This window comes from Rhineura floridana, chromosome 1 (assembly GCF_030035675.1).
Source record: "Rhineura floridana isolate rRhiFlo1 chromosome 1, rRhiFlo1.hap2, whole genome shotgun sequence".
NCBI lineage: Eukaryota > Metazoa > Chordata > Lepidosauria > Squamata > Rhineuridae > Rhineura > Rhineura floridana.
Genome location: NC_084480.1, coordinates 238,745,933 through 238,760,878, shown reverse-complemented (window position 1 = coordinate 238,760,878; position 14,946 = coordinate 238,745,933). Strand labels below are relative to the sequence as shown.

The 14,946-nt window shown below is 38.9% G+C and overlaps 1 protein-coding gene across 8 annotated transcripts in view; it reads right to left on the bottom strand.

Annotated features, from left to right (window-relative positions):
• Nucleotides 1–14,946, bottom strand: part of PPP4R1 (protein phosphatase 4 regulatory subunit 1) — a 54,840-nt gene that overhangs the window by 32,633 nt on the left and 7,261 nt on the right. For 7 of the 8 annotated variants that reach the window (XM_061595376.1, XM_061595426.1, XM_061595416.1 and 4 more), the window contains 6 exons: nucleotides 14,345–14,451; nucleotides 7,925–8,067; nucleotides 7,289–7,435; nucleotides 5,221–5,328; nucleotides 3,657–3,722; nucleotides 1,117–1,275 (listed from right to left, as the gene is read on the bottom strand). In XM_061595376.1, the coding sequence (XP_061451360.1) occupies nucleotides 1,117–1,275; nucleotides 3,657–3,722; nucleotides 5,221–5,328; nucleotides 7,289–7,435; nucleotides 7,925–8,067; nucleotides 14,345–14,451 (730 nt within the window). Of the gene's footprint in view, nucleotides 1–1,116; nucleotides 1,276–3,656; nucleotides 3,723–5,220; nucleotides 5,329–7,288; nucleotides 7,436–7,924; nucleotides 8,068–9,375; nucleotides 9,435–14,344; nucleotides 14,452–14,946 lie in introns of those variants that run through there. The other variant, XM_061595445.1, reaches the window with a different exon arrangement.

Sequence of the window (14,946 nt, the reverse complement as noted above, 5' to 3'; positions counted from 1 at the left end):
AGACATCACAGCTGCCATGGGGGGCATGGCATCATAGAAAATTGAAGAGTACGGTCATTGCTGCTTCCCCCTCCTCCCCCAAAATGATCTCGTGTTTACCATGGGAAGTCAGCTATGTCTTGCTGGTCCCGATTGTGGATATACAGCTGTTAAAGTCACATGAACACAATTTTCCCCAATGCCAGTCCTAAACCAAAACCTAGGCTGCCATCCTGTACCAATGTGCCTGGGAGTAAGCCTCATTAAACACAAAAAGACTTACTTCTGAAGTAGGCATGTATACCTTTATATTGTAAGTTAACTATACTCCGAGTTCTTAATGAGAGCCTGGACATCAATTTCTACAGCAGGAGACATGCCTAAGCATCTCTGCAAAATTTTCACATTCTGATGTGCCATTTGGGGAGGGGATTCTTTAATATCCTTCCACAACACTCTCTCAGAAATTGAAATGTGCCCACTGGTCCAAAAGGGTTGGCAACCCCTGTTGTAGGGAGAACCTGATCTCAGAAAAGCCCACCATAGGAAATATGCATCCTGGTTGCTAGGGGAAAAAGGAAGGGCAAAACTACAGTGATCGCAAGGACTACTAGTATATATGACAGAAGCATACATATGCACTAAGGGGGAGGGAAATAGAAACTCTTTAGATCCCTAGGGATTCTATTGCCTTGTGTCCGAACTAGTTACTTATCAATGACACCTCTGACTTCATTCAGCAGATAAAAATACTGACAGATGGAAGTGACCAGGCTGGCTTATTTCACAGAAATTGCTTAAAAGGGCACCTGAACATTTTGCTCCGTAACTTTTTTTCTAGGGGAGCTAGAGACTTACTTTTTTTTTTTTTTTAAAGAAAGCTCAGTCTGGGGGTCCTTCCTGGAGGCACACATAAAGACTTTTGTGGGTGCCAGGGCTCACATGGGCACCGGGTTGGGGACTCCCATTCTACAAGTCAAAGCTCAGAGGATGGAGCCTCTATATCTTGCATAATACATTATTCCCTCTCCTCGCATGTCAACAGTGTTATCAATACTTTAAACATTAACAAATCTCTCTAAATAGTTGTACAGAATCTTAAAAAGGAGAATGGGAACGTAACAACTGATGTCTTACCCATCGTGAAGGGTCACTGATAAGGTTAATAAACAGTGTTGACAATTTTGTTCGACGAATCTCCTGCGATGTGGCACATGAAACAGCCATAAAGCATTCAGCACAAGCCTTCCGCACACCCCAAACATTATCAGAACAAAGCTGAAAAAATCTAGGCAACTGGAAAAAAAATACAAAACACAAATTTTGTATGAGGAATTTAAGTAGGGGTTTGACTTCTTATCTTAAAATAATGCCTCATAAGCTTGTACATTGTTAGAAAGAACAATTCTCTAGTGTCTGTGATAGAGAAGATTAAGACAATGTGAGATTCATGCTTTACTTTCTACTTTGGAATTACTTTATTCTACTGCTGCCTCTAGGTATTACTAATATCACTTTTGGCGCTAAAAAGTCATTCCACCTTCCCACAAAGAGCTTAAACTACACTTGAGAAGGTGGTATGGATGTTGGCAGGGACAATTCAGACTACGTGTCTCAATGTGAATGTTTAGGGGTGGAAACTGCTTCTTTTGAAAGAAGTTTTGATTTATATTTACAATATTTTTATACCATCCTTCATGTAAATATAGCAAAGCAGTTCACAACAGAACATTAAAAATACATCAATAAATAGAGCAGCAACAAAGTCAGAACTGAACATGTTGGTATTAAAGGTCAGCAGAGGGCTGGTAAAAGTAGTAAATTTTTAGCAAGTGCCCAAAAATGAGAACAGCAGGCACTTGCCTTACCTCTGAGGGGAGGTTATTCCATAGGCTGCATGCCCCAACAGAAAAGGCTCTCCTCCTGGTTGTTGCAAGACAGACCTCTGCAGGCCGTGAAACAACCAGGAGGGGCTTCACTTGAAGATCTTACTGACTGGGCAGGTCTTTACGGAAGGTGGTGTTTCTTCAGATAACTTGGACCCAAGTTGTTTAGGGCTTTATAGGAAAGTACCGAAACCATAAAAATGGCCCAATAGCATATTGTCAGCAAGTGCAGCTGTTTAAAAGTGACGTTACATGTTTGTAGTAAGCTGCCCCAATCGGCAGCTTACCTGCTGCATTCTGCCCTCCCTGCAGCTTCTGGAACAGCCCCACATAAAGTGCATTACAGTTGACCAATCTTGAAGTTATCCTGGTTGAGGAACAATCATAGCTTATGCACCAGCTGAAGCTGGTGAAAGGTGCTCCTAGCTACTGCAGTCACTTGGACCTCTAGTGACAATGATGGATCAAGGAACAATCCTGGACTATGCACCTGCTCCTTGAGGGGGTAATGGAATTTAATCAAGAACAGGCAGATAATTTAATTCCCATTCTTGGGAACTACTCAAACACAAGGCCTCAATTTTATTGGGATACAACTTCAACTTACTGGCCCTCATCCAGCCCAACATTGTGTCCTGGAATCAATCCAGGACTTGCCTGACAACACCTAATTCAGATGTCACAGAGAAATGAAGTTGGGTGCCTTCAGCATACTGATAACACTATCCTCCAAATCCCCATATGATTTCTCACAACAGCTTCACATAGATACTAAGCAGCATGGGGGACAAGATGGTAGTAGTGGCAACCCATAGCAGGGTTGCCAGGTATTGATATAACCCCCCAAACTCAATAAAACACCAATAAAAAAATAAAAGCATAATACCCAATGCCATTCTCTGGAACCAACTCTGCAGATAAGAATGGAACCACTGCAAGTGCCTCCAACTCCCAACCACTAGTCCAGTAAGTTACTATGGTTGAAGGTATCAAATGTTACTGAGAGACAGATCAGGTTCATGCTTCCCCATCACTCTCATCAGGATGACCAAGGCTAATTCAGTCCCCAAACCAGGCCTGAACCCAGAATGAAATGGATGCCGAAATTGTTCAGTTTCCTCCAAGACTGCATAATCAGACTATCCTTTACCACACCACACCCCAGACCCACTCGATCAAATCCTGTCCCAGCTAGCTCAAATCAGCCACAACGGGCAAGGGTTGAGAGGGCATGTGGTTCACCAAATAGCTGCAAGTCCTAAGGCATGAATGAAACTATTTATCATTTATTATATGCCATGCTTTCATTGAGTTCAACAAAGCTTATTCCTGGATATGTGGGTATATGATTGTATACTTTGGGTGCACTCTTTTACAGGCTTACATGGGAGTAAATCCCACTGAACTCAATGGGGTTTACTTTGGAGTATATATTGCATAGGACAGAGAGAAGGGTATTAAAGAAAGTACGTCTCAATAAGCATGCATTATGTAAGCACATGCATAAGACAGATAGCAATAGCATAAATTCAAATAACTATTGTACAATACCTCTAATTTACCAAAAATGTTTTCATGTCTATTAGAATGAAAAAATCTATCTAGTCACAAGATAATCCTAATTAGTTATGATGTGCAATATCCTATACTCATTTGATTTTTTCCAAGTTTCATGAAAACTATGTGAAGATAATTACCCAAATCCAGTCAGTATACTGAAGACCCAGTGATTTTAATGGGTCTAAAGGGGAATGATAACTAACTGAAGCTTATTCCAGTACTTTGACTTACCAGCATTTCTTCAGTGGCTTGCTGTCCAACAACACTACAGATATCACCAAAATTGGCTGCACAAACCTGAAAAAAATAACACTTTCATTAGAATTGCTGATGAATATTACACTGAGCAGACTAACTACTTAAGAAAGCAGGACTGCAGTTCTCAAACTATTTCTTGCGGAGTGCTTTGCAATCAAGTGTAAATCACTCACTGCACTCTTCATCTTAAAAGGAAGCTAATTTAAAAGTAGGAGCTATACTTGATATGCTCAAATTAAAACTAAAGAAAACAGTACATAAACAGTCTTGTTTTCCTAAATCAGTTGCAGGAGCAAACCAGTAAAGAACACACTTAATTTAAGTACCAAGTAGGATAAAGATACATTTTTTTTTACCAATTCTGATAACTCAGTTATCAATCAGGATGGGAGATCAGAAAGTTCTTTTTTCCTAAGATAGTCAGTACATCAGGAACTTTCCCTTATTACAGAACCTAGGGTAAGTATTCACTACAGGAAAGTTTAGCTTGAGGAGAAAGAGGATGGATCTCATTTCACATTCAGCAGTTAACCAATCACCGTATTTAAGGTAAAGAAAGAATTCCCCCCCACAGATCTGACTGAAAAATGAAGTACGATAATTTTGCCTTCCCAGTAGTGTAGTTATGGTTATTTTGTTTGCATTATATGATCTTGTCTTGCACTCAGGAATGTCAGTACTATGAACTTAGTTCTGCATTTATCAACAAATCTGGTGACAACACTGATGTACAAGATGTTGTCTTAGAGTAGCTGGGCTGATGTTTATGCCCTTCCTGATCCTTCCCAGATCTATGGTACTAACATTCTAGGATTAGGTTTCCAAAGATCTTTGTGGAACAAAGAGAAGCGTGAACTATCAGTCAAATGTTATAATTCTAATGCTTTAATTTTTTCAACAACTTGATTAGACAATACATAGTACATGTTCTAGTTAGCCAAATGCCCAACCCTAGGAAAAACATCACTATTTTTCGTATCAGGAATATCTGAAATTCACTTGGTTCTTCCTTTGTTCTACTCCCTTGAAAATCCTGCCATGCCAAACTACCCATGCCTAACTGAATGGAGTCAATGAATCCCAACCTTCTCTAAAAAGCTCAAAATGGCACACTTGGGGTTACCACATTTTTAGCCTCTCAGACACCATGAGTGGTGTTTAGGCACTGAGATAGTGTCTCACTCAAGGCTACGCCCTGAGCTATCTGGCAGAGCAGGGAATTAAAGTCATGTCTCCGAAGTCCCAAATCATAATCTCTAGACACGTTGCCTATAGTTTCCTCATTCATTCCAATAAAGAGGCTTGTGCTGCTTATACACAGTTGCCCAAGAGATCAGTGTATTCACAAAAGATACCTTTTTGTTCTCTCGTAGAATATTGTTTTCCCTCCCCCCAAATGCATAGTTGAAATTGTGTGGCATGAATTATTTAATCTGTGTTACTATGTTTTCACATTGGGTATCTCCAGCTATCATAGTCATTCACAGTTAGAGAAGGTAAAGAAGAAGATGAGATTTACAAAGAAAAAAGGTCATACCTTACGAACATGAAACATTCTGCAGTCACAGCACATCTCACAAAATCTGGGAAGAATGAGCCTCTCTGTAATGTCCTTTCCTACCATAGAGGCCATTTTGCACATTATCTAATTGCAAGAAAAACACAGATTAACTATACATCTGGTAAGTCTTCATTCCTAAGATTTCAAAATATTCTACCTCTAATCAAATAACATAGCTATGAAAATGTGTATTACAAAATGTTAAATTAGTATTCTCTCTTGCATCATTTGTACACTGAAACAAAATGGTCTTGCCAATTTAAGATGAACAGAAAAAGACAGATACTTTGAAAAAATGTTTCTCTTTGTCTAAACCATGGGTTGCCAATCTTTTTGGACCAGCTAGCACATTTTGAGAAAGTGCTGTGGGTGCCAATCACAAAATGGCTGCCGGGGGGAGGTGACATGGCACAAAATTAGAATATACTCATTACTATTGCTTCCTCCCTCACCCCTGGACAACCTCCTGTGTGCTATGGGAAGTTAGTTGCGTCCTGCTAGTTCTGATTGTGGAGATCATACAATATTGATCCCTCCCCCACATGCACTGATGTTGTTGCAATCTAGTAACAGGAAAAATATAGAAAGTGGCCACACCACACACACACACGCAACACATGCACACACTCACCGCACACATACAGACCACAGAACACTTGCATCCTTCTTTTTTTGCCCAAGTGCACCTTTCCCTCTCTCTCGCAGACCAACTTCCCCTCTTCTTTCATACACTGACATACATTTCTCCGTCTCTCTCTGACCAAGCGCAGCTCTCTCAATTACACACATGAGCAATCCCCCTCCCATTCAGCCCCTCCACCGGTAAGGAAATATCTGTTGCCAGTTCTATGCAGCTGGGGGGCTACAGCTGACTGAACGAACAGGGAATTTCCCTGTCACTCCACCCTCCCTCCACAAGACACTGAAAAGAAAAAGGCCTTCATGGGCCCTAGCAAGTGCCTACTGCCAGCTCTACATGATCAGCAAAAACAAACAGCAGTGAGGACAGTGGGAAAGCCATCCTTGCTGCTTCTTATCCTCCGAACTTCCTTCCAAACAAACTGGAGTGTAAGGGGGTGGGCCTTTCTAGCTTTATCAATTCTTCTGCCATTTCTGCATCATCATCTACATACAGTTTGCCAACCTGGCACCCACTAGCATCAGGGTGCAAACTCCAGTCAAAACTCACTACATGATGAACAAAGAGGAAGACAGAACTTCATACTTCAGGCCAGTTTTCAATTTGCCTTGGTTGTTTACTGCATCTGTAAACTTACCTGGGAGTAAATCCCATTAAACTCAACAGGACATAATTCTGAGTAGAAGTGTATATTGCTGTACAGAAGAAAGGTTACACTTAACCACAGACATAGGAAGCTACACTCATATGTATGAGTGTGGGGGAATTCAATATAAAAGCCAGTTCTTCTGTTGAAAAGTTAACAACTTAACCTATTTGGAAATTTAGAAATTTTATATCAACATATAGCTAGGCTGAAAATACCAAGAATTTATTTTTCAATTTAAATAGGGAACAGGGAATGAAAAAATACTAAGTGTTCTAAGCTTGCTTCTAGTGTTAACTAGTATTTTACTGAATGCAACAATTAACCTGTAAATAAGTACTTTTAGTGCTAAGTATTACTGCATTTTATATCCATAAAAGAGATGATGGCTGAAATACATTTCTTTGTTTGCAAGGCCTAACTAGAAAAGAAAAAGGCAATTAATCATATTTCTTGATTATTTCCTGATTTGCACCCTCACTCCAGCTTAAGTTCATTGGCTGCAATCCTGTACAGAGAATGGATGCTTTATTTCCATAGAAGGTAACAGAAATTTAGCAACCTATCACCATTCTTTCATTTCCTTCCTACATCTTCCATCTTATCTCTTACCCCTATAATTATACTGTCTTAGTCTGAAAAGCACTCTTTTATATCTCATTCATTGTGGCAAAGGACACCCTATAGAAAAGCAACCATATTTGTTGTTTAGACATCTAATCAAGGTAGTTTTGACAATATAACATCCTCATACTTACTGCCACAGCCTCTGTTTTCACATCATCATTGCTGTCTGGAGCAGTCAGTTCTACAAGAACTGGACACACTTTAGTCTCCACATCATATCGTTCAATAAGTTCTTGCTCTAACAGAACAAGTAATGCTGCCTGGCTTGTTTTTCTCACCTATGTTTAAAAAAGCCCAGAACACAGAAAGGGGGAAATGAATCTTGAATTATGTTTTCACCTGTGCAACAAAGCTATAGAACTGTAGTTTACCCATCGCAAAGCTACAATTCCCAGCACCCTTAAACTACAGTTTCCATGATTCTTTGGGAGAAGTCTTGTGCTTTAAATGTATGGTGAGTACGCAGCCTATGACACACATTTATTCTGAAAAGTTTTTAATCTATATCAATAGGTAGGTCTTATTCCCTGATCCAGGGATTGTGATACTTTCCTATTTCTTTCTCCCCTGTATTGAATGTTTAGGTGTAAGCTCCTAAGGGACGTGGCCTATCTTATGTGTACTCCAAAGTCCCACACATATTGATGGTCCTACATAAGCAATTTATTTGGATAAATATTAACTTAGTACTGCTATTTACTAGTTTTATTTCAAACATGTCAAATCTGTGAACAATCCTGTAATTTGTCAATACAAACGATTCTCACCTGATTGTTCTGGTCTGCAAGATATCTCACCACAATAGGCAATAAATATTTTGAAAAAGCAGAAGGGATTGAAGGCCTGTTTTCTTGACAAAACATAGCAATATGAGGCACCTGTTCCATCAATTCAGCTCGTACTGTCGGTTCTATTAATAAAAATGTCAAAATAAACCAATCAGTCATGTAGCATCATTTCGCTGATCAAAAGTCAAACACGTAATATAATGCAATACTAGTAGGCTATTTCTAATTGGTCACAAAGGAATAATTTCCTCCCCGAAGATTTCATTCTTCAAACGTTGAGCATGTTGTAAGATTTGCTGAAAGGAATAGTAATTTGTTAGCCTGGCTATCCCATACTTAGTAACTGGGAGAAAACATAGCCACTAGCTCTCCAGGTAATCCTAAAACAATGGTTATTGGAAAGAAGAGGGATGTGAAGCAAAAGGTGCATAGTCTACATTGGTGCAAGAAACCTCACTCAATTGTGAAATCAGTTTTGAAGAACTGATTATGAAAAAAACCATTCAAGAGGTGATTCCATAATGTTTTGGAATACATCTAAAAATCAGTCAATTATTGATTTTCATAACAGAAACAAGTTTGTAGCTTTTACATGCTGCAAGGTAAATAATGGGCTATCTACCGTATAGAAATTTATTTTAAGAATTTATATACAGCCCTTCAGTATACCATTTCTAGGGCAGCTAACAAATACGAAGATAAGCACATCAACAAACAGCTAAAAGCAACATAACACAGCCCAACAAAAAAAAAATTTTTTTTAGTTGCCAAGGATGTTTGAATGACTTTAGGGTATTTAGGGGAGGGTAAATCCAAAAATGACATTAGGTTTGCCAAATTGGCTCTAGTTTTTGAGATAATGGATACCCCTCAAATGACGATTGTACCCCAATACGACCTGTAGCTGCTGACATATGGAGCAGGGTTTGGTCTGTCTTTTTACTCCTGAACATTGTTTTGCAAGTTTATCCATTGCATATAATATCATACTGATACTTTTTTTTTTTGAAGAGGAATATGAGTTCGTCACAAAGAGGCTGCTTAAACAATCCTAATGCATTCTGCTACATTTGTGGCGAATACACTCTACAAAAACAAAGAAAAAACATCACTGACTTTGTAAACCAAGCATATCTTGCTTATTTTGGAGTGAAGCTTGGAGATCAAGATAAGTCTTGGGCTCCCCATAAGGTTTGCAAAACCTGTGTAGAGTGCCTACGACAGTGGAAAAATGGAGAAAGGAAAAGTTTAAACTTTGGTGTGCCTATTGTGTGGAGAGAGCAGCAAAACCATCACGATGATTGTTATTTTTGTGTCGTGAATGTGAAAGGCTTCAATCGCTACAAGAAACATAAGTGGGAGTATCCTGATTTGGACTCAGCAAGGCGACCTGTGCCACAGAGCGAAGACGTTCCCATACCAGTATTTACCTCACTGTCTGACCTTCCATTGTCAGATGTTGAAGAAATGCTGGACGTGGAGTGTAGCACAGTTGGTAGCCCTGAAAGTGGATATGAAGAAAGCTTTTCAACACCTGAGTAGTTCTCCCAAAAAGAACTCAATGATCTGATACGAGACCTCAGTCTGTCAAAGCAACCATCTGAACTTTTAGCATCCAGGCTAATGGAAAAGAACTGTCTACAGCCGGAAGCTAACATAACAGCTTATCGGACAAGAGAGGAGGGACTTCTTCCATACTTCAGCCAAGATGAAGAACTTGTGTACTGCAATAACATTCCTGGACTTCTTCTCCAAATGGGATTATCGGAATATCGACCAGAAGATTGGCGGCTATTTATAGACAGCTCCACCAGAAGCTTGAAATGGGTTTTATTGCACAATGGTAACCGCTATACATCTCTTCCAATTGCTCACTCAACAAAACTTAAAGATTGGAAAAAAGTGACATGGCCTTCAAGGGAACACATGACTGTAGGTGCAGCGAACATCATTAACAAACCATAGGTTGACAGAGAAAAAACCATTCTCCCACCACTCCATATCAAGCTTGGACTGATGAAGCAATTTGTTAAGGCCATGGACAAAGGTGGTGATTGCTTCAAATACATTTGTAGATCGTTCCTTGGACTGACTATGGAAAAACTAAAAGCAGGAATCTTTGATGGTCCTAAAATTCATAAACTCATCAATGATTTGAATTTCACTAAATTTATGAATGATGTTGAAGCTTCTGCCTGGTGCAGTTATGTCTCAGTTGTCAAGAACTTCTTGGGTAACCACAAAGCAGACAATTATGAAGAATTGGTGCAAAACATGCTCGCTAACTTTAAACATTTGGGTACTAATATGAGCATAAAGGTACACTATCTCCATAGCCACTTAGACAGATTTTTGGATAATCTTGGTGATTTTAGTGAGGAACAAGGGGAGAGGTTCCATCAGGATATAAAGGTGATGGAGGAAAGGTATCAAGGCAGATGGGACAGACACATGATGGCAGACTACTGCTGGAGCCTTCAACGTGATTGTCCTGATGCCCCACAGAAAAGAAAATTGTACACACAGCGTTTTTCTATGCATTAATTGTGATTATATGAATCAGCTTACTTTGTTTTAATGTTATTGTACTGAATACGACACCATTAGGTATTTCATGTGTTTACTTTTGTATGATTTGAGACAGTTTCCATGTCATTTGTGGGTAGGCTATGCCTGACCATTAATTTTTTTGAATTTGTTATGTTTTTCAATGGGGGCATCCATTATCTCAAAAATTAGAGCCAATCTAGCAAAACCGATGCCATATTCGGAATCAGCGACACAAAGTTACCCTAAAATCCATCAAACATCATTGGCAATAAAATTAGTGTTGACCACATTAAAAACTGTTAAAAGACCTGAGAAAATAAAAAGGTCTTCACCTGATATTAAAAAGAAAGAATGGGGTAAGCAAGCCTTCCTGGTGGTGGGGGATAGATGGATTTCAACTGGTGGAGTGCCAACACCAAAAAGTAAATTCATCCTATTTCAGCCCACCTCTCCTCAAATGGTGAGGGCAACTGGAGGCAATGACATCTTTCAATGACAATTTCAATGTATAACATCCTTCCCCAACCTTGTGCCCTCCAAAAGTTTGGACTACAACTTCCATCAGCTTCTGGCAACACAGCAAACAGTCAGGGATTATGAAAGCTGTTTTCCAACAGCATCTGGAAGACACCATGTTGGAGGAAAGCTGCTATATCGTAGATGTTCTTGGTTAACACCATTACATTCTCTATTAATTCTTTCAACAATCTACATTCTACAATTCTTTCTACATTCTACAATGTTAGGCTGTGATCCTAACGTCACTTGTTTGAAAAAAAAGTTGCATTTAAACCAATAGTCTTGCTTTCACAGAAATGTATTTAGGCCTGCACTATTAGTTATTGGCTCTGTAAAAATGAATAAGTTCAATGAAGTTTGTAAGGGATGCCCCCAGTTACTTGAACTTGTCCTTTTTAAATTCTCAAAATCAGGTATCCACAAGCTTTGGCTTCCTTGCTTGCATTATTTGAGGCTATGAACAACTTCTCTGCTCTTTTGGACTTTCTGCACGTGCCAGAGAAGTAGTGGAAGGGTCCACCTCTTTTTTTGCTGGCTTTGCAGGGGAAAAGCCTACTAACATGAAACAAGACAAAGCACCTATGCTTTGAAGCAAGGTAGGGCAGAGTTTTGTTTTACGTTGTGGGACATTTCTTTTTTACCCCCATCATCTCAATGCCTGTGGCACTGCAGGGGAAGGGGGAATCAGAAAGGGGTGTCGCACTAGCCCGCCTCCTCTGAAGCCTCATGTAAGTAAAAAAAGCCTCAAGTCTTCTTCATGTGCCTGAGGGCTCAGGGAGCAAAGGCAGCATGAAGGTTAGATTCCCTCCCAGACTTTATTTACAATTCACAGAGAATTTGAAAGAGAGGCAGTCACCACTTGGCAACGTGGTGGTGGTGATTTGTGGATCCTTCTTGAAGTGCTATTATTGTCATGTGAAAATAATGTTGAGCTAGTTCTGCATGTGGGACCTCTCCTCTTGTTGCCATCAGTTTACTGATGCTTTCTTTCCATCAACTTTGACCACTCCTTATTAGAACCTGCCACTGTATTCATATTCCTTATGATATATGATCTAAAAACATTTTCCAGACCAACTGCATATGCTGAGAGATCACTGTATAAACTCACAGCCCATTCTGAGAGACTTATGGAAGAACTAGTTTTAAAACATAGGAGTTACGTGGCTTATGCAGTACCAGGTAGGGGCCTTTATCAGACAAACACAAAGGAACAAGGCCATAGAGCATTGACCCCCTTTGAAAACATTTTATTAGACACATAGGAAATGAAAAAGGATTGGTTTTCAAGCTTTACGCAATACTCCTTCAATTAGACATGGGGTCCCTATTTAGACTGAAAAGAATATGAGAAATGGACTGGAATCTACACGTTTAAATTAAACAATGGTCTGCTCTGTGGGACAGGTTTACATTCCACTCTACAACAGCTAAATTTTGTGAAACCACAATAAAAAATGTCCAAAGGTGGTACCTGAAAACTTGTCGATTGTCCTACATACAAAAACAAATTTATTAACGTGTTGTAGAGGCAGTGCACTTTATCATCATCATCATCATCTGTGCACTTTATTTTTATTATCATCATCACCATCACCATCATCAATTACTTGCCCTTTACCCAAAGGTTCAGGACAGGTTACAACAATTTTAAAATACAGTATTAAAAACAATTAAAAAAAACTTAAAATCACAAAACAGGGTGGGTCCTAAAAATATGTCTCTGGTGTCAGAGGCCAGGGTAACGAAATGCGTCTTAAGCATTCACCTAACACTGTACAGTGAAGTTGCCAGATGCACCTTGGTGGGGAGGAAGTTCCACAACTTATGGTCCACCACAGAGAATGACCTCTCTCAGGCTACCCCCTGAGCTTCCGAGGGTAGCAAAACTTCCAAAAGGGCCCCCTCTGCTGATCTCAACAATGGAGAGGGTCTGTAAGGAAGGAGGTGGTCTTTCAGATATTTGGGACCTAAGTCATTTAGAGCTTTAAACACAGTGTAAGCACCTTAAATTAGGTCGAGAAACAAACTGGCAACCAATGCAACTGTTTTAAAACAGAAGTTATATGCAATCTACAGGGAACCCCAGCCAGGAATCTGACTGCTGCATTTTGGAGCAGTTGCAGTTTTTTAATTGTCTTCATGGGGGAGCCCCACTCCACACAGAGTACATTGCAATAATCCAATCTCGAAGTTACCAGAACATGGAGTATTGTGACCAAGTCATTTCTGTCCAAAAGGGGCCAAAGCTAGCAAGCCTTTAGACATACGTGGTGACAATCGCAAAGGTAGCTAAATTTTGGAACCATGTTTTTACAGAAATCTCAAATGAAATTGGAAAAGAAATAAAAAACACACACCAGAATTGGCATTGTTAGATTTAATTTTGCCGCCCTGGGCTCCTGCTGGGAGGAAGGGTGGGATACAAATTAAATAATAAATGAATAAACAAACAGAGAAAACAAAAATATTATATGTGAAACATTAATTGGATATTTATTGATGGCGGCTAGAGTTCTTATAGCCAGATTTTGGAAGGCTCTTAAAGGAATTGCTGTACAAAAATGATACAATAAAATATGGGAAATTGCTCTAATAGAAAAACTCACACAAAATTTACATACAGCAAAGGGGAAGAAAAAGATACGTTTGCAAGATATTGGTGGAATTTCATCAAATATACCAATGCTCCTGAACATAATGCACCTGTGCTGAAAGTTTTCAAAAATCCATGGATTCTGTAATTACGTATCCTGCTTTTTTATACTTTTACCCTTGTACTTCACCTGTCCAAATATATTATTAATGAGTCGTGCTGTTAAGTTTATTTTCATGTCTTTTTGCTGTTACTTTGAATTGTAAATTTGCTACTTTTAGTTTTATTTGTAATAGTTAATTAAAAATAAAAAATGGAAAAAACAAATAAAAATTTCCACACTGATCAACTTCCTTTTAGAAACTGTGAGGTGTGTACAGCATAACTGCTACATTTTTACACCAGTCTCTATTTTTCTATCACTTCTGATGGTCTCCTTATTTTGCTGTAAAACCTCCTTGAAACAGATATTGCTTTAATATTCTGTTCTTAACATCCTTTAAGCTGCCAGCAATATCATGAATTTGGTTTTATTAATTGTAATCCTGCAGCATGTGCAAAGCAATAATTGTTTCTTTGAAATAAATACTGAGACCATTGAAAGCAGTGAAAAAAAGATTTATAATCTAGTTTGATCCAATAGATTATTTTCATTAGCATTTCCATTATTCCCATTAAACATCCTAGCATTTCATCTACTCCATTACCCCATTGAGACTAATCATAGTACACACCTGAATCATCTGCTAGACTGCTGACTCTTTCCAGTACTGCAACACAATCTTTCTCATCATCACTAACTTCTTTCAAAGTGTCCAACAAACTTCGAGCCACCATTTGCCTAGAATATGAAAGAATAAAGTACATTGCAATATTGTGAAACTAATCTCATAGCTTTTACATCACAAGAAAAAAAAATCTATCCCAGATTAATTTATCAAATTTGTATCCTAGCTTTCTCCCAGAGAATCCAAGGTATTTTGTGCTCACAACAACCTTAGGATGTATGGCTTGCCCAAAGCTTCACGACTGTATGAGAATATGAACCCAGTTTTCCCTGATTGAAGATTTTATTTGCTATGCCAAATACGGCCTGCTGCCCACAGGATAAAAAAATGGATCAGAACAGAATACTTAGCATTAGAAAATCAAAACAAACCATTCTGAACTGTTATTACTCAGAAAAGAATACTATCATTAAACCACTGTACATGATTACCAAGCACAACCCCCCAACACAAAATCTTCCCTTGGAATTCAACAATTAAGGTGATTTTTTACAATGTATTCCATTATCAGATGGGAGACCGATCCTTACAAATCCTGCATTAAATAT